The following is a 26,663-nucleotide window of genomic DNA, read 5'->3' on the forward strand; positions in this document are numbered from 1 at the left end:
AAAATTTCTTGCTAAGATGCTATGTTAGTTTCTTACTAAATTATGACCAGGTAAATTTCCCATATGTGTTCTTTTCTGTAGAGAGATTCTACCACTTTTTAAGGCACAAACAAAAAGCATGCATGTGAACCTTTTGTCAGCCATTTGGACCATAAACAAGAACAAAGCATAAAGATGACTGATCTATTCTACAACAGAAGAAAACCGACACAAAACAACCACTAAAAACCGCATTACAAGATTCATTCTTCTCTTCTCTTGATCACAGACGAACTCAGTGACCCTGCAGCAAGTCTCAAGCCAGAGAATCTCTTAGACCCCTCCAATGGGTCTCCACATTATTGATTTGCAGTTCTCTCTTTTGTTTTCATATTCAGCACGCTTTGAGATGAGAAAGAAACATATTCTTCTTTCTTGGTTTGTGTTTCTCTCTGTACCTTTTTCTCATCCATGACAAGCACCCACCTTGCCTCCACTTTTGCTCTTCTTTTTTCTTTCTCTCTTCCTTTTCCCTTTTTGTTTCTTCTTCCTCTTCTGTATCTTTCACTTCCATCTGCACCCATTATATAATTCACACATTAAATCACATATTTTAGCTCAAATTTCTTTTGCATCTTTATACATTATGACAATAAGAAACATGGCCCTTCATGCTGATTTCGAAACTATGACTAATTTTTTATAACCCTGGGTCATATTTTTGGTAATCAACTCAATACATGACCCTCTTTAAAACGTGACATATTTTCAACATCAGCATGGAAATGCATGATCCTTATCAAGAATATCCGAGTGATCCAATACTAGATGAGATTTTGGCTGGTCCAAACTTTCTGTTTCCCCCCCAAAATCATTAGCCTAGTAATCTTAGGTCAAATGGATTAGATGAGGACATAATCCATCTCAATAAATGTAGTGGACAATGTCTAGCTGAATAGCAAGAGACTGTGTCACTTTCCACAAGCATCAGCCATCAGTCACATTATATATGACCTTACATCACATGGTATCAAACATCATGAAACGACACATACCCTCACCGATGTAGGTACAAACAGATCACAAGGTATAGCATCAAATTTGTACCAAACAATAATTAAATCACAATCCCTGAAACACATGACCATCTTTTCCAAAAAGAAGAGGAAGATAAAGCAGCAGTGACAAGGCATTTTCATTGAGAGCCCCAAAAGATCAGAAGGGCAAAGAAATAAGTGAAGAATAATTTTAGACTCAAGAATCTCAATGTTTCCACAACAAAACAAAAGGAAGGAATGGAAAGCAAGAAACACATAGTTCATAACTTCATTACAAGAAAGGGAAAAAGAGGTATAGTAAATTGATAGTGAGCATAGAAATTGTTCTGCAACTGGTTATAACTTAGTGAAAATGAGTCATTCAGGAGTTTTAGAGAACAGTTTTATTTCAGGAAAATTTTTATTCCAAACCGGAGTCTGTGTGTGCTGGAAAGCAGGGCCACTTGGGGCATGTGCCATGAAAACAAAGAGGGACCAATTCAATCTGAATCCCCTACCTTGAGATTTTAATGGTCCCCATATTCATAAACACATCATTAATTAGCAACGAAAAAATCTTGATGAACCTGAAAATACATATCAAACACATACCTAAAATCTACAACAAAATAGCTTAACTTCTAGCATTGATAGAGAAATATCTAAAACACACCTCTTCTTCTTCAACCTCTTCTTCAGATTTTGGTTTTGAATTTGAATTTGAATTTGGTGAATCTCCGCCACGAAATCGATTTAATGATCTTTCTACAATGGGAGGAGTTGAAGCAGAGCTAAGACTGCTAGAACTGATATCAGGAGGAGTGCTTTGAGTTCCAACATCTCTGGTCATACCCTCATTTTTCTTTGCTGCACCAAGAAAAACATATTCAGTTTAGCACTTTACCATTTGTATGCAAGTGAAAAATATCAAGTATGAAGCAAGAAAAAAGTGTTGGAACCTGGAATTGGGAATTGACGAGCCAAGTCTTCTTTGGTTGAATAAGAATGCTTGGTGGTATGGATTGGCCTAGTGTGAGAAGAGTAAACGAGAGGTGCAGACATTGTGATACGATTCGTTATGTTTCGAAACGATCTTCCACTAAGTGTTTTTGCAGATAAACACTCCATTGGGACTTGTCCTGAAAGAGGGTTGCATATGTATTTCTCTGCTTCATTCCACTTTGAATGTAAAGCAAACCCATCTGGGGATAAAGCCTCCCAACTATTGTAGGCAGACCTTGCTTGCAATGCTGCAAAGAAACACAGAAAGTTACAATCTGAACAAGTAACATCCTAAAGTTCATGATCATAAAAAGTGTTACCTTTGAGGGCAGTGGTGAATGAGTAAGTTGCAGGGTCAATTTCATCTGCATAAGAATGTAAATGAAGTTGTGAGCTAGCTTCTGAGAAATAGTCAGAAAAGAGAAAAAGGTGCTACTTATTACCTCTTAAGGCATAGCCAGGAGAAGAAGCAGTGCTGGAGATGGTAATGTTTGATCTGAAAGACCTTGTGTCTTCTCTAAAGCTTCTAATGTAGGATGCTGAGAACCTTCTGGAATTCGTGTTTTCGCGGCTGATTCCTCTAGCCTTGACAGCCCAATCTCTCAAGCTGAACTCGGGTTCGTCTTGTCCCCTAGAACTATATGGGGATTCTTCCATGGTTGTAGCTATCTACCTAGCTATAGGTGGTAGCTAGCTTCCTTGTTTTGCTTCTAAATTGGGAATGGTTCTGTTTGGTGTTTAAGTTTTGAGATGATTAGTAAATGGAGGCAACATGAAGAAGTGTAAGAACATATAGAGCAACTTTCAAATCTTTGAAATCTCCTTGTGTTTCTTCTGGGAAGATATAGTCAAAAATGCAATGATAATCAGTTAGACATAGCAAGCAGTATATGAAGTATGCATTTATCGGCCAATTACACACACTCCGACACGCAAGCACAAAAGGATGAAACATTCGCTTTCTTCTTCAAGGAAAAAAAAAAGAATAAAAAGAATAAGGAACATATTTTTTAGCTCCACAAAATGTATGCACACCATTAGACATTAGTAAATGACCAATTTGATTATTCTGTTTAATCCTTTAGACCAAAGAAAAAATGGGTCATTCTGTTTGACCTAATAAATGGTGTGCTAATCTTGTGTCAATATGGTGTTAAAACGTTTGCACGTGAGAGTAAAATGCAAGAACGAGGATAAAACATAATGATCAAAAAACAATTTATTGTCTAGATTTATAGTTAGAGTGAAGAAAATACTCTTATCCGCAGACGTGACTATGCCGTTTAAATATTAGATTGGCGAGAAGAGAGTCATTGGTTAACAAAAATAAGCACAATGACCAAATAGGTCAAACTAGTATTAAAGAAGGTAACCTAAAGAAAACGATACAATGGCAATTTTTAATTACTTAAAAGAGTTACGAAAAGAACACTCGTTTAATGATTGATGTGAGTGTCATCTATTCACGGGATTGTAAAATTATATTCTTTTTTGAAAAAAAAAAAAAAAAAAATTTGTCTTGAGAATCTATTGAGTTGTTCTCCAATATCGTTTTACGCAAATGCAAAAGGTTGATCGATTATTCACCACTCTTTGGGTACAGGCAATATTTCAGTGGTTTCTGCACCAAGTGACCCTATAATTGGTCAAAGAATCTCGAAAAATTATATATAACAATTGAACCGTGGGTCACAATGTTTGTTGTAGTATTGCTCAAGAAAAGACTAGCATTGGTAATGAATGTTCTGGGGAAATTTGGTACAACCCAAACTAGCTAGCATTTGAATGTGAATGATTTATCAATGCACCAAAGCTTTTCCTAGATGGGAAACTATTTGAACGAAGCCGGACCAAAGATGATTGGATCAAATTGTGAAAATGTAATCCAAATTGGAAGAAGTGTGCAGAGATTCATAAACAGGCAAACACAGGTAACATGATTGCAGGAAGTACTGGGATGGCCTTTTCAAGCAACTCGAGTGAAGCATGTGATTGTTGAAATAAGGTTCAGATGTGTTTGAATCAAGCAAATTTGCGTCCTTCTACTTAGAAACAGATTTGAGCAAATGACCATAAAACCTGTACTTGTATTAATATTGTTGGTGACGGATTTTATGTACTGTTCTAGATATACGCACAGTTGCTTTCTTTGCCTTCCTAGTTATTCTCGTCGTAGCCTCTTTGAGACACTTAAACGAATACCTTGATGCGAAAATAAACGGGGGTTAGTGTTCATCTTGTTGGCCAAAGATTTCATGACACCTACTCAAATTTTTAGGATGGAGTTGTGTTATTGTCTTCACTAATATAGCTATAGACCCAGGATTCCAGTACTAGATAAGTTATCTCATTAGTCATTACTAAATGGTTTTTCTTAGTACGGGATTTTCGTCGGATGTCCCGTAGGAAAATAATTCGAATAACTTTTGAAACTCAAAAATTCAAACCATGTATGCGCGTCCGTAAAACTCTCAGTTGCAAGAACAAGAAAAACATTTGGTTGTTCACATCTAATTTTGGCTTTTGAGGATATGGTTATGAGTAATAACAAGTGACAAGTTGATGATTGCAGATATCCAATGTAGAGTTGCTTTCAGTCTGGGCTGGATGGAGAAGAAAAAGAGTGGATAGCAAGAAATGGGGGGAATGAATGTCTCTCACTCTCTCTCAGTGCTCGACTGCTCGTGCATGTGATTGTCTACGTCACTTGAATAATCAAGTGCGGCGGTCCTCAACTTAAGGGATGAGGGGACCTCATCATAGTCGTCAGTTTTGTCTCATCTGTATGCAAAGTAGGTCTCAACAGTGTCAGTCACTGTCAGCAAGGTCCCCTCCCCCCAACTTCATTTAATCTCGAAAGCTTATTCATTTCAAGAAGATATGGCACCGTCAATCAAACCTAGACCAACTCGACTAGCTTAAGAGCAATGCAAGAAGCCAGCCTACTCGACATATCAATACCTTAATATAATTGTTCAATTCTACAGGTTGAAGAGTTAAATCCAAATTCAAAATTACCCACCTGTAAACTGTAAGTGGAAAGAAATCTCTCATCAGACACATTTATAAACCAAACCAAACCAAACCTTCAAAGTGAATGAATACGCAAAGATATGTAGGGAAGAGTAATAACATGTACTTCCTTATCTTCAAAGCGACATCAAACAAATTCACAAGCAGCACAAATTTAAAATAAAACATAATTTCACTCACAGAGTTAATGTGTTGGTGACAAATGATGAGTTATTTTGGACCTTACAAGCTTTAAGAACTGAAAGTTTCATAAATTGCCGAGTCATCAGAAACTTTCTTGCAAAGCCGACTCATAGCTTTTCTTTACCTTTGGTCAAATGCACGTTCAGCTCTCCAGTTGACCACCTTGGAATAGAGACGCTCCACACAAGGCAACTCTAAGCAACCAACAGCAAATAATCTCACATACAACAAACAAAGTTGTCGCTCGTGGAGTCGGGTAGAACAATGGAAGTGCTTTGATTGCTGAAAGACTCGACCTTCAGTATTTGGAAAGCAATGGCAGGCAATAAATTGGTCCCGGTTCCATATTACCTGAAAAGGAAGGAAAAGATTTTATAGGATTGGAGGATGTCAACTGTATAATGCAAACCATCCAATGACAGTGATGGAAACCAACTGATGAAGGTAAATATTAAGAAATCAATACCGTCTTAAAACCAGACCAGTCTACACTCTACAACCTTCTTTGATTCTCTTATGGATTCTAATATGGATTACCATGCAGGACAAGCCTGAATTAAGTTTGTTACAGCTACCAAGAAAGGTTTATGACTGTACATACCTTCAAGAGCTCAGCATTTAGTCTTGTCCACATTTAGATTAATAAGGAAACTGCAGCTCCTGAATTCAGTAACAAAATGATGTATAGGATCATGGATCAAGGTAATCAAACATAAGAAATTATACTAAGAGTTAGACTCCAAAAAGAAAGAATAACACACACACATCTACGTGACAACTTATAGGTCCAATGCTTACTGTTTAAATAGAACATTACTCGAGAACCTCCATCAAACTGGTAGAGCTCAATTAATATTGCCTGGAATTCCAAAGTTCTACAAAGAAAGGAGCTTAGACCAGGGCCAGAGAAAAACTTAAACAAAGAGGGAAATAATATGAGACCGGCTTCTCACCAATCGAATAAACAGTTATACTGAGAAACTTCAAGAGGTAGCATACGTGTACAAGTTTCCTGCATAATGAGAAAAATCATGACAATCAAGGAAGAAAACAAATTTTGTACCATAAACAATAAACAAATTTGCTTAGGCATCATCCTATTATAAAACTTATGGTCCTTCCACCAATTTCAATATAAAATTGTAGTTTATAAACAGTATGAAAAACCTGATTTAGTAACTCATCAATTGTTGGAAGTCCAACACTTTTTGTAGGCAAAGATTGCAAAGTAATTCTAAATGAAGAAACCACATGTTACCTTGTCCAAGAATCAAAATAGCATTTCCGGCCAAAGGAGTAAGGTCTTGAATCTTTTCCCCAGTAAAAATTGTGAGACCAACTAGCACAGGAAAAACACAAAAACGTTCAAAATACTGGAAATAAATTGAAAATATAAGGTCAACTGCATTGAATTTGAGGAAAAAAAACCCGTAAAGGAAATGACCATATGGATTAGGGTATCATGGGGTTCAGACACTTCATGAAGAAGTTTCAACCACCATAGAACACCACTCATGAGAATAAAATTGTACATATACTCCATTTCAAAGAAATCTGTAGTAGTATTGACAACACGTGTAGGTTTCTTTGACGTGGAAGGAAGTATGACAGAATTTGGGATTTCAGATTAAACTTAAAAAGCAATTTATGGTCCAATGAGAACCTGTGATATGCATCGGCTTTTCCTTGCTCTCATTTAAATCATTTTGGCTAACTGCACTATCCATGTCAGATGCCACCATCATCTGCACAGAATTGTAGCCATCTGACACCCAAACAGATTGTGTTCCTGCAAAATGAAATAGTGAGTGACCTAATGGTTGAAGAAAGGTCAAGATTCATATATCTAAATTCAGATGAGCTGCAATAGCATAGTGTTTCAATCACTAAAATTTTCTAACCACCATATTGCAAAAAGCATAGACCAGCATACTGCCAACATTCAGATCATCAAGTTCTTTTAATCCCTAATAAGGTAATACTTCATTGGAAATCCAAGAGACCTTCAGTGTTGCAAAGGTAAAATAATTAAAATAAAAGGGAGAGAAGAAGCATACTTGCAGCTATTTCAGGAAGAACAGCCACCTTTTGCACTTTCATAGTGTTAGGCAACTGCTGCATGAAAGTAGTTATATCTGATCCAATTACAGGGATGGAAAGGTGCAAAAGCTGTAAACCTCCATCTGAGTCCAGGATTAAAAGTTTGTTAGGGGACAGTGCGTCAATGGAAATTGCCTTCACTGGTATCCTTCTTCTTGATTTAGAGGTTTCTAACTCCTTGCCCTTGAATGCCGCAAAACACACTCCGTCTTCACATGAGTCTTGTTTCAGTTTAACAGATCTCCGCTTGACTACAAGGTAACAACACACAGTTAGTGGCACTAGCCTTTCCACCAATGGGAGAACAAATTCACACGAATCTTAAGACAAAGAATCAATGGAAGCCACTTCAACCTATAATAGACATGTAATTATATGGTGACCATACTACCAAGCTATCTCGCAAAATTGTAGAGATTATTTTAGAGTAAAAAGTTAACGATCAGTCTGCAAGCTAGAGATTTCAAGTGGATGATAAGGAAATGCAAGACAGTCCCTATCTAGAGTTATTTTTCTAATCAGTATTTAGTTATTTACCATCTAGAGGCATCCTTATGATTTTAACCAAAGGACAGCACCTTGCTTATATGAGTAGCACCCATGTCCTTGTCAAAAGGATATACCTAAAAAACAATTTGTCAGTGTAAATTGCAGATAAATATAAATCTGTTCAAGTAGTGCGTGTGCAAGAAACAGGCTCAACTAAAGTCAGTGAACTTAAAATTACACCATATGATCTGATCAATGAGGTCATGAACGGATATGGTGTTCCACAAGCATAAAGTTAGTCACCATGTCACTCCAAAATATAAAAATAAGAACACCCGAAAAACCAAAAAATAGACATTTTATCATATATCTGTGAAAGACTTATCTTTTGTGGAATTTTGAGTCTGTTCAACATGTTAACATTGGACTATTTCAATAGGCCCACTATGGATGTAACTTTAAATCAAAATAAAGACCTTTGGGACTTGGTTAAATCCTCTATAATTTGGGGATTACAATATTCACTCATTCAAAAGATTATAATAATAATAACAACAATGAGAGAACTAAACACAAATCAGGTTCACATAGCCATCAACACCAAGTTTAAAGCTTAACCAGCTATCCCACTTTAAATTCAAAGTTCTCACTGAGAATTGGATGAAAGAAATTCATTCCGAACCTATGACTCTCCGTGGCCTTTTGAGAGAGGACTCTTATGTTTCAGCCCTTTTGACCAAAAACCACAATTACTCACAAGTTACTTGATTGCTTTCTTTCTTTTGGCATCCAGAAATTCCCAAGACCCGCTTCACAGACCCAGGGTCGAAACTGGGGCCTCCAGCTGAACCCTACAATGTTTAGGAGCAGGAACTCTACCTAGATCACATATGAGCAAGCCTGACCATTCCTACTCACTCCTCATTGATCTGACACTTAAATGCCCTGGAAAAACCCAACTCTAAAATCTCATTTACTTCCCATCATCAAAGCTTGACCCTAGTATAGCCATCAAAACTTTACCATTCCCCATCATATACAAACAACTTATACATCGGTTCCAAAACCAATCCTACAGTGAATAGTTTAACAAACTAATCATGTACTGTTCCTTCTAAATTATGAGTTAAGCTTTTAATCTTTTGCTAATAAATTCTTCTAAAACTATATTAATGAAGCAAACAATAAGTATCCCAACAAAACTTCATAAATATATATCAAAATAACTACAGCCAACATAACTCTTATAGTTAGGCATATGCCAACAACAAACTAAGTGTGGAGACTTCAGAATTTTTGGTATTGTCTAAGGAAATAATGTCTAAAGATATTAACCTCATCGCACAAATATCAAATACCACAGCGAGATGACTCATCACACACAACTCTAACTTACACAAACAGTAAAACAAGTCTATCCTTGACTTCAGCAAAAACAGAGGCATTGGGAGTAGGAAACACATTTAGCATTGCCTTAATCTATCCTCATTAGTTGTGCGACCAGCGCATTTATCATAGTGCCCCTAGAACATGTTTGATCAAAGTTCCAGGTTCCAACTCTTCTAAGTACTAACTCAACAAGTATGAATGCATTACCAAATGTACCAAAAACGTCTGCATTGCAGTTTTTTTGAATCAAAACAACATTAACAAAAATGAAACTAAATAACAGAATGTGCATACTTACCAGAGACACAATTCCTATCATTCTTCCGGCACAAGTAACCATCGCAAGTCCCTTCACACTTTCCACTTCCATGTTTATTTGCACAATCCCCAGCTTCTTGCACATTGTCACCAATCACCCCATTTAACAAACCCAATTTCAAACTCGAATTCGAACTCTTAGGCTTTCGAACCCGCCCTTTCACAAGCTGCCTCAAATTGAAAACCCTCACTCCATCATCTTCCCCCAGAATCAAGAACCCGGACGAAACGCTAATGGACCACACAAGCTTGCAGCAATCAATGACAGCACACCTCATCAATTTCACAGCCACCCCATCACCACCAACATCTTTGACAGCGAAAACCGAAATCTTGGAGCCGGAAACCGAATACATTGCAAAGAAATTGACAGACCCAGAAAGCCTAATCGAAACCCCATGATTAGAATCCACCAAAACCCCCAATTTGTGATCAAAGTTGAGATCTTTCTGAGAGCAAACCACTTGGGCCCTCACAAATTGGGTCTGCTTGTGCAGAATATAGAACCTGAGAAGGACCTGGGACCCACCTTTATAAGGCCCTGAGACAATGAAAAGCACTCTGGGATTGGGATTGGGGTTAGGGTTAGGGTTTTGAAGGAGGAGGAAAGTGGAGGAGGAGGAAGGGGGGTGGATTAGGGTTTGGGGAGGGGGGAGGGAGGAGAGAGAAAGAGGGGAGGAGAGAGAAGGGTAGAGAGAGAAAGAGGAGTCAGAGTGCATGAGGGCTAGAGAGAGAGAGTTGGGTTCAAAGAGGAGAGAGGTGATGTGAGGGGAAGAGAGGGAAGGGTAGGGGAGGTTGAGCTTGGAGGCTTGGACAACAACCATTAGAGGAGGGAGGAGGGAGGAGGAGGAGACGGCGTCGTTTTGGGGCGGTTGTTGTTGTTGGTCTTGGTGGTTAGAAGAGGTGGCAATAGTGTCGGAGGAACAAGAGGAGCATTGTTCTGTTTGGTTTTGGAAGGAAGGGTCGTGTTTTGGGTTTGAGACTTTTCAGAGATCCAAAGATGATTATTAAATTATTAGTGTTGAAAGTGTTGGGGTTAGGCTGGGTAAACCCGAAATTAGAAAGGTTTTAACTGTGTTTATTTCTTTTGTATTGATCCCACATCGAAGAACGGGTTAGCAGAAGATGTGTTTAAATATGTTTGCTAATCACAAAGGGGCGCCCTGCGGGGAACAGAACACCTATGCGAACCTACGCAAACTTTGAACTGGACTCGGACTATAGAACCTAACTAAAACAACTAAAATTGGTTGGTGTTCCAAAACACCATTTTTTTGTTTTTTGTTTGTTTGTTAGTGCTGTGTATGTTTATTCATTTACTCTTCTTTGTATTAAACAGATCCCACATCATGAAATCGTATTAGAATCCAACCCTGTACATTCTATAAAAATGTCAATTGCCTACGTTCCTTGACATAAAGGCCGCGGGGCTTCTAATATCGATCTATCGCTTTGTTTGTGACAAACAAGTAAGTACATCTAAATGCAAAGCACCAACTATGATCTTGTTGAATATCATCAAATGATTGGGGTGATGGTAGCGGATAACTTGCAACTATAGTTGATATCCTAAGCACTTGGGATCTAGAGACCACCACCGCCAGAGTTCGCGGGCATCTAGATGAGGATTTTTGGGTTGATCTAATGAACCCACAATATCATCCCATCAAAAAAAAAAAAAACACATAGCGATATCTAGAGGAAGATTTTAGGATTGATCTAACGAACTCACAATATGTCACTGTTAAAGTCACATGTCATTTGCCAAGTCATTGGTTAAATCACTGTTATATCCATGTCACTAGCTAAGTCACATTATGTGTCACTGACCATGTCACTGTTATACACATATCATTGGCCATGTCCAATGTTGATCACAAGTCAGTAGACAAGTCACTGGTCAGGTCACTGTTAACCTCAAGTCATTAGCTTCAATTGTAGAATCAAAATAAAAAATGTCAAGTTACTGGTCATGTCACTGTTAACCTCAAGTCATTGGCTTCAAGGGTAGAATCCGAATAAAAAATGTAATTAAGTTGACTAATTTAACATAAAGTCATAAACTTATGGACTATTGTAACATAATGAATAACTTTGACTTGATTTATCATTTACTTACCTAAGATGAAGTTTTTATTTTATTTTTTTATATCATTTTCACTTCTTTTAAACTTGCTTTGATTAATATATTTGAACATGTTTAGCACAAAACCTTTCATTTTACCCCTTCAAACGAACTTGGATCAGATATTTCAAACTAATTTGCTATGTGGTTTAACTTTTTTTTATTTTGATACGAAAAGACTATAAATTAGATATGGAATCCTTTAGACAATCAATGTTTACGTGTTTACAATATCAAAAAGAAAAGCTCTATTAGCTGCACTAGGTAAGTCGGTCCAAACAAGACCATCTGGAGAAGTATGACCTCAATATGTCACGTGTTTGAAAGAAATTGCTAGGCTCCGAATGTCTTGAAGACTTGAATAACTGAACTTCAGGCTAAAGTTTGTTACCAATTTGTCAAGTGGAAGAATAAAATTAGATGACAATCATATCATTTACAACATTAAAAAACATAAACCACATTGGTAAAGGTGTAAAGCTGATTATATTGCCTTGAAATTCGCATTATTGTAGCAATATTTTTTTTTCTGATAATACATAAACCGACACAAGGTAAAGGCGATCCATCTAACTGTGCTTTCATCCTCAGTTCATCACCATCGCCATGGATTTATGAACTAGTTAGTGAAATTAGAGACAGTAGCTTGGGGTTCACAAGCCTTGGCAGCAGGGCTGGGCTGAACACTGGGGCTTGGTTCCACAAGCTTCACAGCCGTAAGCTCCTCAGGCAAGTCCTCAATCCCCTTCAAGTAAAAAGTGTACAAGATTTTGAAGGGGAACACAATCTGGTGCAGCTTGACATGTCCATACACTCCTTCGAATATCCCCGAACCACCGGTCACGGCCAAGCTCGTGTCCTCGTAAGTCAAGTACGGTCCTTGGACGGAAATGTGACCATAGTCCCCAAAATAGAAGCTGTACATGGCCTCATATCGGTCACCCTTCTTTTCAGGCTTGCTTTCGATCAAAATGCAAAGTCCCGCCGTTATCCCCAATCGTTTCTGAAGGTCTCCGGTGTATATCTGCAACAAAATTTGTAAAATGCCAATACATTAGTACCTGTAAATGACTTCGACATGCAGACACATATAGCATGTGTCAAGAGACTAGTGCATCGATCATAGAGTAGTACTAGAGAAAGAAATTACTTTGTTAGTGAAGGGCACGAGATCTCCAAGCGAATGGGCAGGTTTCTGGCTCAAACTAAGGTAAGCCGGGCTCGAACGGTCTCGTTCGTTGATCTCATACACATGGAACTCTTGAACTTTTGCTGCAGAAACAAACACGTTTAATTAGTTACAGAGAAACTCAATATGTACAATGATGAGAGTCTGAGACAAGAACTAATTAATGTACTAGCTAGTCCTTAAAAGATCGAAGAGAGTAAAAGAAAAGATGAGAAGACTAACTGGGTCTTGGAGAGCTTGAGCAAGCCATTGAAGCTAAGGGTTGATGTTTTTCTTAATTATGGAATGAACTGGCAAGAAGGTTTGGTAGGGGAGAAAGTGGAGAAGGGTGTTTATATAGAGGGAATTGAAGGATACGAGGATGGTGGTTAATTAGGTCGATCACGTGGGTTTTTAGGGTGAATAGAATAATGAATGAAATGGGCGGTGGAGTCAAACAGTCTTTTTGCTCCTCCATATGTGAAGGTGCGATGAAACTGGGAATTGGGAAAGGAAATAAACGTGTGAAGGAATTGGAAAGGTGGAGATGTTATGAATTATGGTGGTGGGAAACGAGTGGCTAAGCCTAAGCAGCCATGGAGGTAGCCAACCAAAAGTCTACTAAAAGTAAAGAAGTCAAAGAGTGGAGCCTATCCCATTGGCCCGTGGAGCCTTGCAGGACTCAAATGTACCGGAAAAACAGGTATCACGTTACAATTTCATGAAAGAGAACTAGAGAGGCCAATAATGAGGGTTGGTAGGGATGACAAGCCACTTAATTTGAGTGAAATTTATATCTAAGTTCTAGCATAACATTGCGGGACACATGTGACGCTGTTGAATGTGTTAGCTTTCAGAGAGTCTAGATCATCACGAGACCTAATGGTTGGATACCTGCGAACTTTCAGGGTGGTCTCACTGGGCTAGCTCGTGTTGAGATAAATCATGAACATAGGAACTGCATAAACTCAAATTCATCTCCATAAGTAGATATTTCAAGATTAAAAAAACTAAGTGAAAAATTTAACATTCTTATTAAAAGTGAGCATGATGCGTGTGATAAAATAAAAATTTGTACAGATGTGTCCAAATCGATCTAATACGAGTTTTTTTTTTTTATGACAAAAAGAAAGAAACAACTAAAACGATCTAATACGAGTTAGTATATTCCATAATGTAACTAGAGCACCATGAAACAAAGTTAACGATTTGTTTTTGATCAATTTATATCATGTATTTTGACACAAGAAATAGCTCTAAAGATGAGCATTGTTAACAAACGAGCGCATCTGGTGTAGTGGTATCATAGTACCCTCCCACGGTACTGACCAGGGTTCGATTCCCTGGATGCGCATTTTCCTTAGCAATTTCTTTTCCTGTTGCTGTAATCCCTTTTGATTTATTTTTTTATTTTTGTTTTTTGGCAATCATATTCCCTAGAGAAAAATTCAGTCACCGTCCCCATACTATGCTGCCAAGGCCAATTTGATACCCGAACTCTCAAAAGTATCAATGTGATACCCAAAGACCTAAATTGGCATCAACGTGATACTTCCGTCAAAAATTTCTAACGGCTCCGTCTGTTTGCTGACGTGGCAAGCACGTGGGTCCCAAAAAAATGTGAAATGACCAATTTACCCCTGTTTTAATTTTTTTTCTTTCTTTTCATTTCTTCTTCTTCTTCCTTTTTTTTTTTTTTTTTAACAACATAAAAAATCAATTCCATTCCACTAATTTAACAATCCATACAGAGTAATCTCTCAATATCCAACTCTGCAAATTCTCATCATTCTGGTTCCTAAGACTTCATGTTATAAACAATTAAACCAAACATCTTATCCTCGTCCTTCATATCAACAAGAGCAAAGCTGATCTTCTATGCTGAAACAGAGATGACCCAAATCTGGAGGAATCATCCCACTTCTACAGTTCTCAAATCAAAGCTCCATAGTTGCAGTTCTCAATCCAACAAACAAGTATGAATACAAAAAACAATCCAAAGCAGCTATAGTTCTTAGACCCCTGAGTAACACAGTTTATCCTTCCGATCATCCAATTCTTATCATTCTTGAATTCAGGTTTAACCAACAACCAAAATCGTACTAAGAGGTTTCTTTATGATCAGAAATTAACTAAAGAACATCAATTGATCAATACACCACATCAAACTTCGAACACACACAGTAGCCTCAAAATCCCCAAAATTCCAATTCGTCCAATCATAATAAAAACTGAAAATTGATGGCACAATCATGTAGAGCTCGACAAATAGAGGAACACCAATACCTTATTTATCGTCAACAGTTGCCGGAAAACACATAACATGACCAGAAAACTCAGAAACTTCTCCCATTTGATTCTCTCTTTCAAGTTGATGGATGGACACAAAGATACCACAGGCTTCTTCACCTCGCCAAGACGAAGCTACTGCCACCGGTCTCGCTTGCAGCCGTGGCCGGAGTCGGAAAATAGACCGAAGAACCCGAGAAGCTTTCGGACTTCTGTTCTCTGTCACCGGAGTTCGTCTGTGAACACCAAAGCCACAGGGATGACGGCAATGAACCAGAATATTAACCAAGAGTTTCTACTTTGCTGCTTGAGGAAGAGAGCAATCAAGAGTTTGAGGCTCTTCGATTGAAAACCCAGAAAGTAAAGCCCAAACAGATCGATTAGAACCTTGCTCCGTCGTCTTCGATCTTATCTCCGCCGCCTCCTCCAGTGGGAAACAACGGCGTCGTTTTGGGGATGGTGATCCTCGTCGTCTTCTAAATCGACGGCTGCGGTGGCATCGTCGTCGTCGATGTTGGTGTCCGAATCGACTGGTTGTGGAGGAGTACCAATAGCTGCTACGGATATAAAGGCATGGTGGATAGCGAAGAAATCAAGGATGAGGTTGGTGAGAGAGATGAGACAGGGGTCGAGAGAAGGAGAGAGAGCGAGAGACTGATAGCCTCCAAAGCCATCAAAACCCAGAAAAACCAGAACCAAGAGAGAAAGAGAGAGGAGAGAGAGATGGAGCTTTGTGCTCCATTCTGTTTTTTTTTTTAATTACTTAGTAGTAAAAGACTATTCTACCCTTCCATATAGGATCCACGTGTTTGCCACGTCAGCAGACAAACGGAGCGGTTTGAGATTTTGGACGGAAGTATCACGTTGATGCCAATTTAGGTCTTTGGGTATCACATTGATACTTTTGAGAGTTCGGGTATCAAATTGGCCTTGGCAGCATAGTTTGGGGACGGTGACTGAATTTTTCTCTATTCCCTATTGATGATTAAGATTACAGAGGCTTTTGTTCTTATAAATCTGAAGACCTTTGATCTTGAAATTCTTAAAGAGATATGTTGGAAAAACAAATATTGTGTTTCCTATTCTGATTCGATCGTTTTCTATAAATACCTCCAAGAGAGCAAAGAATAAAATCATAAACTTTAATCAGAGAAAACAACGTCATCTTGAACCCTAATAATTAACCCTGCGTCCCACCTACAACGACTATGGATCTCCAACAAGCCATCAGCAACCAAACCGACGTTGGACTTGAGATAACGAAGCATCTACTTCGAACCGATTTCAAGGAGAAGAACATGGTGTACTCGCCCATATCTATCCACATGGTCCTAAGCCTTGTAGCCGCGGCGGAGGCAAACGGCCCCAAACTGCATCAGTTTGTTTCTGTCCTCAAATCCAATTCCAGCAACCACGTACCTCAACTTCCTGGCCTACAATCTCCTCACTTCCGTTCTGGCCGATGCATCCGCCGCTGGTGGGCCATGTCTGAACTTGGCCAATGGTCTCTGGGTGGACCGATCTCACCAGCTCGATGAATCGTACGTACAGGTGGTGTGCAATTATTACAAAGCAGCCCTAAAGCAAGCAGATTTTAAATCCAACCCCGATGGTGTAAGAATCGAGGTGAATTCCTGGGTCAATCAGGAAACCAACGGCCTTATCCCTGAGATTCTTCCTCCAAACTCAGTCACCCCCAACACGTATGTCATCCTTGCAAACACCTTGTACTTCAAAGCTTCTTGGTGTCGTGACTACTTCAATGCATCTCGGACAAGAAACGGTGCGTTTCACCTTTTGAATGGAAACTCAGTTTATGGAGTACCTTACATGACTAGCTGTTTTGGTGGTTGCCACTCCATAAGCGCCTTTGACGGCTTTAAAGTCTTGAATCTTGCTTACAAAGGAAGTAGTGATTACAAGGACCATCGATGTTTCTCTATGCACTTGCTTCTTCCTGATGCAAGAGATGGGCTGCCGGCTCTGGTCGAGAGGGTTTGTACGTTCGGAGTCTGGATTTTTAGATCGTCATCTTAAATGGAATATCGTTCGAGCGGGTCGCTTATTGATCCCAAAGTTCAAGATCTCTTATAGGTTTGAAGCATCCGGTGTTTTGGAGAAACTAGGGCTGGGGGGTGTTGGTGCCAACACGAATATACTCCATCAAGCCGTAATTGAGGTTAATGAAGATGGCACAACTGCGGCAGCTGCTACTGTTGCCATATGGGTTGGCCGGGGCTTCTGCTCCGCCGCCTCAAGAGATACAAGACTTTGTGGCCGATCACCCATTCATGCTTCTCATCAGACAAGGTGGTGGAACTGTGTTGTTCATGGGGCAAGTGCTCAATCCGCTTGCTGGCTGATGATTATTATTATTTTGTTAGAATATATATATATGCTATATATTTTCTATTGTTTGGTTCTGCAATCTAGTTGCTTGATTGCTCTTCAAGCAAGTTTGATTAGCTTTTGCGTAGGTTTTCCATTTTCTATTTCACTGGTATGTATTCTCGATTATCAAGTATCTGTGATTTACTTAGTTCGAGTGCACATGTTTTAATTTTTTTTTCTTCTAGAATTTTGTGTCAAAATGACAATAAAAGCAAAGGCATTACTTACGACAATACAACCGAAGTTAAGGAAAGAGCTTACCAAGAAAATAAATAAAAAAAAGGCTAATCAGAATTCCGTTCCGTTGTTTAAATTAAAGACCGGCCTTGCTTGCCTGTAATCAATAAATACTAATGACCTGCCCTGAATCCGTGATCCACTGAACACTATTTATTTACCATTACGTCCAATTGGCCTGTAGGTTTTACATTTTCAGCCGTCATCATTATTTTCTACCCCACAGTAAAAGTATCCGACTCCCTCACGCTATCTTCACCCTGCCCCCACCACTCTGCACCTCCAAAGCCTCACACGCCAATTCCTCTGTCCCGCGTCATCCCCTCTCTCAAATCCCAACAGAAAACCAAACCCACCTCTCTCTCTCTCTCGCGGGGTCGTCGTCCTCTCGTCCCACAGCCACCAAGTATGGTGCCGAAATGAAGGAGCGGCAGCGCTGGCAACCCGAAGAAGACGCCCTCCTCCGCGCCTACGTGAAGCAGTATGGCCCCAAAGAATGGGCCCTCGTCTCCCAGCGCATGGCCCAGCCCATCAACCGCGACCCGAAATCCTGCCTCGAGCGCTGGAAGAATTATCTGAGGCCCGGCCTCAAGAAGGGCTCCCTCTCCCCGGAGGAGCAGTCCTTGGTCATCGAGCTTCAGGCCAAGTACGGCAACAAGTGGAAGAAGATCGCCGCCGAGCTCCCCGGCCGCACCCCCAAGCGCCTCGGCAAGTGGTGGGAGGTCTTCCGCGAAAAGCAGCTCAAACAACAGCTCACCAAGCACAAGCCCGGCTCCGCCGCCGCCTCCCAAGCCTCCACCGCCGCGTCCTCCTCGTCGACTCAGCCCCCGGAGGGGAGTATTCCGGTCGCCGCCGGGATCTCCTCGCCGGAGAGGGCCGCGCAGGGGCCGTACGACCACATTTTGGAGACGTTTGCTGAGAAGTACGTCCAGCCCAAGCTCTACGGCATGATGTCCGAACCCGACCCGCTTCTCTCGCTCGGGTCGGCCGCCGCGACGCCTTCCGTTCTGCCGCCGTGGATGAACCCGCCTTCCGCGGCGTCGTCCACGTCCTCCACGACGCCTTCTTCTTCGGTGAGCCTGTCGCTCTCGCCGTCGGATCCGGGTTACGACCCGGACCCGACCCGGGTGCAGATGGGTACGCTGGTGCAGTGGTGCAAGGAGGTGGAGGAGGGGAGGCAGAGCTGGGTGCAGCACAAGAAGGAAGCCACGTGGCGGCTGAGCAGGCTGGAGCAGCAGCTGGAGTCGGAGAAGGCGAGGAAGAGGAGGGAGGCGATGGAGGAGATCGAAGCCAAGATAAGGGCGTTGAGGGAAGAAGAGATGGCGTTTATGGGTCGGATTGAGAGCGATTACAGAGAGCAAATGAGCGTTTTGCAGAGAGAGGCGGAGAGCAAGGAGGCCAAGCTGGTGGAAGCTTGGTGCAGTAAGCATGTCAGGCTTGCTAAGCTTGTGGATCAAATTGGGGGTCATGGCCATAATAATCATGCCTGTCATGGCTTCACCAGTTAAAAATTAAACGAACTAGTGTGTGTGACCAAATCATGCTTTGTTCCCTGCATTTTGAGTACTTTGTTAGAGATGGGATCTCATCATAGGGATGTGTTCTATTGTCTCTTCAATCTGTTCTTTGTGATTCAAGCATTGGATGCATAGTGTTTGATTTGGGATTTTGGTTGTGTATGTGGGTGGCGATTTGTGATTTTTTAACTTGTGTTTGTGTTTGTGTTTGTGTTTGTGTTGTGTCAATTCTAATCCTTTATCGGATTCGGGTTATTCCAATTCGGCAAAATCACTCGCTAGTTTCGTATCGTTCTAGTAGGTTACCAAGTCGTGTCGAAAATTACCAATCCTAGTGTGTGAATCAGCTCTCGAAGGAAAAGGAGACCGGCTCTTGTTACTTCTATTATGTTGTGTCAAATCTGTTTCGTTACTTGTAAAGGGATGGAGATGGATTTAGCTTCTAGTTTAAACGTCTCTTACCTTGAACTTCAAACTAGGGTATTGGCCTAGTGTCTGCATTAATCTGATGAGTGGCCGAAATTACTAAAGCAAAATCTGAGATGCTACAGAGGCTTACGCTTTATGCATAATGCCAACGCTTTGACACAGACTACTCACTAGTCACTCCACCTTGGTGTTTGGGAAACCATCTACTTATCTACATCTACTACCCCGACATCCCCACGCGCCATTTTTCAGAACACGCGCCATTAATCTTTTGGGCCGACTGGAAATCTGAGAGGTCATTGCGGTGTTGCCCTTCAAAAAATTTCGTGTGCGCCTGAGTTTGTACTGTTAGTCCAACTCCAATGCCCAATCTTCAGACTGTTCTTATAGCAACTAAACTATTTGAGGTAGAAGAGCTGAGGGACACTACAAAAAAAAGCATTATTTGTGACACCTTATTTGCGACAGGAGGCGCGGCCGTCGCAAATGTCTTTAATTTTAGGCGGAATTAAGCACCCAAAGTTGGCGCCAATATATTTGCGTCCCTTATTAAGTGCCGTCGCACAAATTGTCGTAAATAGGCATAAAACAAAGAGGGTTTGCGACACATTGTGAAATACGTCGTATTTAACAACCAAAAAAAAAAAAAAAACTGCATACGAGATGAAGTCAGTTCCTATCACGTCTCCAATAGCTAGACGTACGGCAAGACTCTCCCTCTCCCTCCCTCCCTCTCGCTCGCTCGCTCAAAGCTAGTTCTTAGCAATACTTTGTTGCTATCACGACTGCAGAATCAAGCAAGATCATTCAATCGAAATCATTCTCTTCGTCTCTATCAGGTAAGGTCATTCAAAGTATCGCTTTTTTTGTTTTCTATGAACTGGGTGAGTCTTCCTTTTGTGATTTATCTACTGTGAATTGATTAGGGTTTAGCTATTGTAAATTCCCAATTGCAATTTGTAGTGACCTTGTATGTGTGAACCCACCCATTTTGTGCTTCTGAAATTGAATGCGAGAAAGTTAGTTTTAATTTCATGAAGGCATTAGTTGTAAACATCAAGTTTCCCTATCCTTGTCATTGCTGCAAAAACTACAGCAATTGGAAGAAAGTTTGAAAATTCATATTGCCTCTGTTAAGTGATTAAAGAAAACCCAAGAACGGGAACTTTGATTTGTGGGTATGTTGTCAAGTATATTGTTATTTGTCTTTGGTATTGGATAGAGATTGCTTTGGTGGATTTTCCATGACCTGTTTTCTTGTTTAAAATTCTGGGTTGTCTGTGATTTTCCATGAATGTACATTTGAAAGGCATAGCTGTTCAATTTTTAAAAAGTTGTTTTCTGTAGAACCGAAATCCCATATATTGAAACCCCTGTTCTCACTCAATTTTAGAGTCCTGTTTCTTTGGATGAACTTAAAAGTGTTGTGTAGTCCATTAGTTACCTGCACATTAATATTTAAAAGCTTGCAATTTCTTTCTTGCTATAACAGAGTCTCAAAGATCGTAGAGAATCACTAACATTTATTAGATGCAGATATGAGTTTGCTTTACAATTTAAGAAATATGGATTAGCTGGACTGTAAAATATGGCTACATATAAGACCTGCACCTAATACTCTAGCTAATAGGGGGTTCATGTATATATGGTTGTTAGGATTTTTTTTTTCCTGTATTTTATATCTACTTCTTTAATTGAAGCTGAAGATAGTTGTTGGTATTAATTTGACCCTTGTTTTAATTATAAGGAATTGGTATTTGCTGCATTTATATGCTTCTGAGGTCTCTTTAACAGTCCATAATGCTTTTCTCTGAGTGGTATAATTCCTAATGGATTAATTCATACCATCATTAACCCCCAGCTCATTCCAGATTTGTTTGAACAGAGAGCTAAGGACACTTTCTATCTAGTGAATGGGAGGCTACTAGAATTGAAGCATTGCACTGGATTTTCAACCTCTTCTGAACAGACATCGTACTGAGGTAATCTGGAACTTGTTTGCATGGTTGGATGTAATCATTTTTCAAGGAGGTACCAATTGCACTATATTTTTGACTCCCCAAAAAGAAGTTTGTATTTAATGAATCATGAATGTATGCTTCCTCTTTCTCTCTTTCATTTTAATTTTGGAGATCGCATGCTTGGTTATGCTTGTATATGTATAGTGTTATTTCAAGGTACTTGGTTCTTGTATATATATATATATATATATATATATATATATATATATATTTACTTGTAAGTTTATGTATGCGTCCAACACATAGTGATCGCTGAACTACCTCAATTCTTGTACATTGCAAAGTCATTTATTTTTCCCCATATGTTATGATTTCAGAATTATTGTTCTGCAAATGTAAGCTAAATGTTAATGTGTTTCATGAGTCCAGTGAGTAGTGTAGTTATGACACTCTCAGTTTTAGTATGGAATGCATTAATTTTTTGTTTTGTTTTCTAAGTTGCTATTTACTCTAGGAACTGACTTGAATACTTGAATGTTTGTAAGCATATAGGAACTTGAAGTCTCTCTCTTTACTCATCTAGGAACTGACTTGAGTACTTGAATGTTTGTAAGCATATGGGAACATGAATACTTGCTATTTACTCATATATGAACTTGAATACTTGCTTATTGAGGAAAGAGCCTAACACGAGATAGCCTAATGGCAAGAAAAGTGACCTGTGAACCTTTTCAATCAATTCATTTTGTATGTTCTTGTCCTTTCATTGTTTGATTCTTCTAGTGAGTTTCCTCAACTTAATTATTCACAGGAGCTTATATCTTTGTATAGTTAATGTGAAAGGTGTGTCTGTCACTCTTTTCTTAGTTAAAATGTCGAAGATATGTTTCTTTGAGGCTTCAATGCTGCAAACTTGTATACCTTTTATATGGGACTTCTATCAAATACTTCTGCAAAGTTATTTTTTGATGCAAAAAAAAAAAAAAAAAGTTCCAAACTTCCTAGTTTGGTTAAGACTTGCAACAGTATGCATGGAAGAGGGGAATTTTGACAAATTCATGTGGTGACTCAAAGAGTGAGGTGTGAATATATATCATATTGATCATTATGATTAGTCTGTTTTTTTTTTTTTTTTTGAAAGGTGATTAGTCTGTTTATGGATACTAGGTTTATACAATTTTGTATTGTTTATTGCTTCTGTGTGTATCCAACTATAGTATTAGGAGATTTCAGTTGCATTTTGACTGCAAATGACAGAGTAGGACGATCTCTACATTTAAATGATTCTTACTTATAATTTGAAAATTTTATTATTAATGCAGGGCTGAAGGAAGCACCATCAAAGGAAAGCACTTTCACTTGGACAAATAATCAGGATCCAGGTACTAAGATATGCGCCAAATTAGATAGAGTACTTTATAATTCTGTTTTTTATAAAACAAAGAGGGTTTGCAACAAATGTCTTTGTCAACTTCAACATAAAAGAACAAGGTGTGCAATAAAATACATTCTTATAATAGAATTTGAACCATTAATTTCATGACTTTAATGAATATTTTTTTTTTCACTCTTGTTCATTCAGGTCAGGGGTGGCCTATTATTGGGTTATGCAAAAGGATGTGATCAAGATAATTCCATCAATTCATATGCTACTCTGTACTCATTAGATATTTAAAGATTTTCATTGTTATTGCATTTGACTATTTGAATATGTATGACTAGAAAAATGTGTTATGAATCAATGGTTGTTTGTTTTTAATAATAATTCAATTGCGTAAATACATACCATATGACATGAAAGATGTCACAAATGATATTAGCGACGATTAAAAATAGATCATAGTATGTGTACAATTTTACATGCGACATTTGATGAATGTGTGAAATGAATTCAGGTAAAATATGACTTTTTACGTCAGAAACACCAAATGTCGTAAAAAGATGTCAGATGAAATATGACATTTTACGACGCTAACTAAACGTCGTAAAAAAAAAATTAGATAAAATATTACTTTTTACGACGCTAACTAAACGTCATAAAAAATGTCAGATAAAATATGACTTTTTACGACACCAACCAAACGTCGTAAAAGTAATTTTTTGCGACGGGAAAAAATGTCGCAACATAGTGTAGCAAAAAAATTATGATATCCGACACCACTTTTTACGACGGACAACGTACGTCGCAAATCCGTCGCAATAACTTTATTACGACGAAAGCCAAACGTCGCAAATGCCTCTAGAGTATTTGCTACGCGTTTTTTGCCGACGCTTTGTTATCCGTCGCAAAAAAGCTTTTGCGACGGATTTTGTATTATTTGCGACGTTTTTGTACCGTCGCAAAAGATCTCTTTTGTTGTAGTGGGAGTGATAACGAGATGAATTGATAGTTTGACAGCATAATATATTGAGATATCTAGCGATACATTGTATTTTGTTTGTTTGAAATGTTCGAAATGTATATATGTTATTATATTTGTCTCTTGCAAAAATAGGAAGATAAGAGCAAGTTCACCCGTTGGGTCACCAAGTCACCCACTATTCATTACTTTTTAGTGTTAATTTCACCCTCTGGGTCACGGGCACAGTGTATTTCGTGCCCTGGGTCACCCTGTACAGTGTTCTGGGTCACCATGGTGACCTGCACAGTGTATTTCGTGCCCTGGGTCACGGGCACAGTGTATTTAGTGACCCAGAGAATGAAAATATACACTAAAAAGCAGTGAATAGTAGGTGACCTGGTGACCCAACGGGTGAACTTGCTCTAACAAGGCAACACTGCAACACAGCTTGGAGCCATATCATATTATCATGATATTATAGAGGATGGGATGACCGGATGAGGATTTCTCAATCTTTTTAATAAAACAAAGAAAAAGAAAAAAATATTACCTCAATACAACTTGTTCTATATGCCACGTTGACCATTGTTACATATATTGAGAGCAATTATATGTGCTATTGTCTAAAATGTTGCTATCAACAATGTTAACTCCAAACAACCTTACCACTCCATCGTGATCTCGACCCGGCGCCATTAACGGCTCATCGACCGTAATAGTCCTCTCCGGAAAACCCGAAACCTCGTCGTCGATGTTTCTTGGCCCACACTCTATGAACAACTTCTTATCCTCTCTCATACTTGATCCATAAAACCTAATTACATCACCCCCTTTCAGCTTCTTCTCCTTCACAAACCGAGTCCACCCTTTTGTCAACACATAACTCTGACTGCTACTCCAAAAACAATACCTAAACCTCCACACATTCCCCAAATCATCCTCAAAATTTAGCAACGCTCCCTTAGCTTCAGAATCCATCAACGGAAAATGCTTCTCGGCTTGTTGTTTCGGTATGACAAACCGGTTTAGCCTCCCCACATCGCTTGGTGTTAGCACCTTCTCGAACAGCCATTCCTTCTGAATATGAATGTCCATCAAATCAATGTTACGGTACTTTATTCTCTTGCCACCATTCTTGTGCTGCTTGAACAGCTCTAGCTCATTGGTGTAGGAGTGTTTTCGAAGCATGTCAACGATCTCGGCCTTGGAATGTGACTGCAAGAAGAAAGCCTCATCTTCCTGATCATCTATGGTGGCACTCCATGAGGATTGCTTGAAGTTCGTGATGGCGTCGAGGCCTCGGAACCTTTGTGAAGCAATGTCGTATGCCTTGGCAGCTTCTTCTTCTCCATTGAACGTTCCCAACCATACTCTCTGGTGCTTCTCGTATATCTGCGCTCCCCAACGGCCATTAGGCTGCGGGACTACTCCTTTGTACCGTGAAGAAGGTAACTTAGAATTTGAATCGCTTGCATTCTCATTGAAACTGCTCATCAAATCCATGGATATCTTAACCTGTAAGTTGAGATAATGCAAAAAGGGTTAGGAGGAATGGAACTGCTTAAATGCTTTTTGTGGGTTTTATGATACAGAATTACATATGAGAAGGCTCAAGGCTGTTTGGGTATTGGTTTAGATTCAGAGATTTTGGAATCAATTTGCGCATAGAAGATGGGAGAAGTGTCTGTTGTTATTATAGTCGTGGGATCCGTATGACTCTATGAGACCCACTTGAGCAAGTTGGAGGGAAAAAGAAAAAAATTGATAGGATTCACCATGTACGTGGACGAAATATTATGTTTATGGTTTTCGTAAGTAAATGCTATGAAAAGCCAAATACTTTTAGGGTGCGAAATGTTTATCATTATTTATAATGAATATAGAACCGATGAATTACGATCATTTCAAATCACGTGTATATATTATGAATTTTCTGTAAACATGTTTTAACAAACTTTTCTCTTTTATTACAAAATCTAAACATTTTACTCTAATGAGAGAATATTATCTATTAAACTCACTCTATCGTAATTAACGAAAAAAAAAAGTATAAAAGAGAGACTGACCATATATCAAAACCACTATAAGAACAAGCAACAGAAAAACAAATTATCAAAAAAATTAATTTTGAGGAAGACTTACAAGAATCTGAAGGCAAAAATCGATATATTTTAACTTTTTAGGAAAACGGTGAACAGTCTAGGATGATGGATGACATACACACAAGGACTATGCTTTGTTTTATGAAGGTGCATCCCCCCTGAAAATGTTTCTGCTCATGCCTTACCTGATCTGATATCTGATCCTTTGTCAAGTTGCCTGCTTTTCCCGTCTCCGGGGCCATTAATCTATTTTAGTTTCTAGGCTTTTCCTTTTCTCTTTTCTCTGCCCAAAACCTTATCTCGCAGTATCTGATATGATCTGTTTTGCAAAACTTTGCAGGTGCTAGTTATTTATTGCTGTGTGAATCATTTACATAAGGGGAGGAGGAGAGAGGATTTTCCTCGAGCTAGGCATGGGATTGGTTGAAATCTCCAAGGCTGAACGTGTCTGGCTCCGATTGGAGGCTGCGTGCGTGTCGTGTTGTCCCTGGCTGTGTTCATAAGGGATGGTGCTTCATAGGTTCAAACTTGGTAGTTGTGAAAGTGCTTATTGGCAGGTTATCCCCAGTTTG

At 39.2% G+C, this 26,663-nt stretch overlaps 6 protein-coding genes, 1 long non-coding RNA gene and 1 other non-coding gene across 9 annotated transcripts; 4 read left to right on the top strand and 4 right to left on the bottom strand.

The window, feature by feature from the left end:
- Positions 1-119: 119 nt before the first annotated feature.
- LOC133726181 (uncharacterized) lies at positions 120-2,924 on the bottom strand. Its single transcript, XM_062153685.1, has 5 exons — positions 2,462-2,924; positions 2,339-2,383; positions 1,976-2,266; positions 1,690-1,883; positions 120-553 (listed from the first exon to the last, which is right to left on the bottom strand). Exons 1-5 carry the CDS (start codon positions 2,673-2,675, stop codon positions 374-376), a joined length of 924 nt encoding a protein of 307 aa, XP_062009669.1. The 5' UTR covers positions 2,676-2,924; the 3' UTR covers positions 120-373.
- A 2,208-nt stretch (positions 2,925-5,132) lies between these two features.
- Positions 5,133-10,585, bottom strand: LOC133726176 (uncharacterized). Of its 2 annotated transcripts, none has more exons than XM_062153679.1 (8): positions 9,511-10,585; positions 7,292-7,585; positions 6,898-7,023; positions 6,493-6,573; positions 6,188-6,246; positions 6,031-6,109; positions 5,836-5,944; positions 5,133-5,585 (listed from the first exon to the last, which is right to left on the bottom strand). In XM_062153679.1, exons 1-5 carry the CDS (start codon positions 10,352-10,354, stop codon positions 6,218-6,220), a joined length of 1,374 nt encoding a protein of 457 aa, XP_062009663.1. In that variant the 5' UTR covers positions 10,355-10,585; the 3' UTR covers positions 5,133-5,585; positions 5,836-5,944; positions 6,031-6,109; positions 6,188-6,217. The 2 variants fall into 2 exon arrangements, with proteins under 2 accessions (XP_062009663.1, XP_062009662.1); XM_062153678.1 differs by having other exon boundaries at positions 5,836-5,894; positions 6,033-6,109; positions 9,511-10,584.
- A 1,537-nt stretch (positions 10,586-12,122) lies between these two features.
- LOC133726184 (allene oxide cyclase, chloroplastic-like) lies at positions 12,123-13,223 on the bottom strand. Its single transcript, XM_062153688.1, has 3 exons — positions 13,067-13,223; positions 12,806-12,927; positions 12,123-12,679 (listed from the first exon to the last, which is right to left on the bottom strand). The coding sequence occupies exons 1-3, from the start codon at positions 13,092-13,094 to the stop codon at positions 12,275-12,277; spliced, it is 555 nt and encodes a 184-aa protein (XP_062009672.1). The 5' UTR covers positions 13,095-13,223; the 3' UTR covers positions 12,123-12,274.
- An 883-nt stretch (positions 13,224-14,106) lies between these two features.
- TRNAG-CCC (transfer RNA glycine (anticodon CCC)) lies at positions 14,107-14,177 on the top strand. Its single transcript has one exon. It is a non-coding gene; the product is annotated as a tRNA-Gly (tRNA).
- A 2,143-nt stretch (positions 14,178-16,320) lies between these two features.
- LOC133733163 (serpin-ZX-like) lies at positions 16,321-17,597 on the top strand. The gene is made up of 2 exons (XM_062160787.1): positions 16,321-16,413; positions 16,457-17,597. The coding sequence occupies exons 1-2, from the start codon at positions 16,321-16,323 to the stop codon at positions 17,147-17,149; spliced, it is 786 nt and encodes a 261-aa protein (XP_062016771.1). The 3' UTR covers positions 17,150-17,597.
- A 433-nt stretch (positions 17,598-18,030) lies between these two features.
- Positions 18,031-19,406, top strand: LOC133726178 (protein rough sheath 2 homolog). Its single transcript, XM_062153681.1, has one exon. The coding sequence runs from the start codon at positions 18,160-18,162 to the stop codon at positions 19,246-19,248; it is 1,089 nt and encodes a 362-aa protein (XP_062009665.1). The 5' UTR covers positions 18,031-18,159; the 3' UTR covers positions 19,249-19,406.
- Positions 19,407-20,359: 953 nt separating this feature from the next.
- LOC133726186 (uncharacterized) lies at positions 20,360-23,081 on the top strand. Its single transcript, XR_009854683.1, has 3 exons — positions 20,360-20,525; positions 21,558-21,668; positions 22,970-23,081. It is a non-coding gene; the product is annotated as an uncharacterized LOC133726186 (long non-coding RNA).
- Positions 23,082-24,490: 1,409 nt separating this feature from the next.
- Positions 24,491-26,462, bottom strand: LOC133726180 (AP2/ERF and B3 domain-containing transcription factor ARF14-like). The gene is made up of 2 exons (XM_062153683.1): positions 26,277-26,462; positions 24,491-25,504 (listed from the first exon to the last, which is right to left on the bottom strand). The coding sequence occupies exons 1-2, from the start codon at positions 26,331-26,333 to the stop codon at positions 24,578-24,580; spliced, it is 984 nt and encodes a 327-aa protein (XP_062009667.1). The 5' UTR covers positions 26,334-26,462; the 3' UTR covers positions 24,491-24,577.
- Between the last annotated feature and the right edge of the window lie 201 nt (positions 26,463-26,663).

This window comes from Rosa rugosa, chromosome 1, assembly GCF_958449725.1.
Source record: "Rosa rugosa chromosome 1, drRosRugo1.1, whole genome shotgun sequence".
In the NCBI taxonomy this organism is placed as follows: Eukaryota; Viridiplantae; Streptophyta; class Magnoliopsida; order Rosales; family Rosaceae; genus Rosa; species Rosa rugosa.

Coding starts and splice junctions, on each gene's coding strand:
- LOC133726181 (XM_062153685.1), bottom strand. CDS start 2,675: ATGGAAGAATCCCCATATAGTTCTAGGGGACAAGACGAACCCGAGTTC. Junction 2,384..2,461: donor TCCTGGCTATGCCTTAAGAG/GTAATAAGTAGC, acceptor ATTCTTATGCAG/ATGAAATTGACCCTGCAACT. Junction 2,267..2,338: donor ATTCACCACTGCCCTCAAAG/GTAACACTTTTT, acceptor GTTTCTTTGCAG/CATTGCAAGCAAGGTCTGCC.
- LOC133726176 (XM_062153679.1), bottom strand. CDS start 10,354: ATGGTTGTTGTCCAAGCCTCCAAGCTCAACCTCCCCTACCCTTCCCTC. Junction 7,586..9,510: donor TGATAGGAATTGTGTCTCTG/GTAAGTATGCAC, acceptor GTTACCTTGTAG/TCAAGCGGAGATCTGTTAAA. Junction 7,024..7,291: donor TCTTCCTGAAATAGCTGCAA/GTATGCTTCTTC, acceptor TTCATTTTGCAG/GAACACAATCTGTTTGGGTG.
- LOC133726184 (XM_062153688.1), bottom strand. CDS start 13,094: ATGGCTTGCTCAAGCTCTCCAAGACCCA. Junction 12,928..13,066: donor CTCAAGCTCTCCAAGACCCA/GTTAGTCTTCTC, acceptor TTGTTTCTGCAG/CAAAAGTTCAAGAGTTCCAT. Junction 12,680..12,805: donor TCGTGCCCTTCACTAACAAA/GTAATTTCTTTC, acceptor ATTTTGTTGCAG/ATATACACCGGAGACCTTCA.
- LOC133733163 (XM_062160787.1), top strand. CDS start 16,321: ATGGATCTCCAACAAGCCATCAGCAACCAAACCGACGTTGGACTTGAG. Junction 16,414..16,456: donor ATTTCAAGGAGAAGAACATG/GTGTACTCGCCC, acceptor TAAGCCTTGTAG/CCGCGGCGGAGGCAAACGGC.
- LOC133726178 (XM_062153681.1), top strand. CDS start 18,160: ATGAAGGAGCGGCAGCGCTGGCAACCCGAAGAAGACGCCCTCCTCCGC.
- LOC133726180 (XM_062153683.1), bottom strand. CDS start 26,333: ATGGCCCCGGAGACGGGAAAAGCAGGCAACTTGACAAAGGATCAGATA. Junction 25,505..26,276: donor AGGATCAGATATCAGATCAG/GTAAGGCATGAG, acceptor CTCAACTTACAG/GTTAAGATATCCATGGATTT.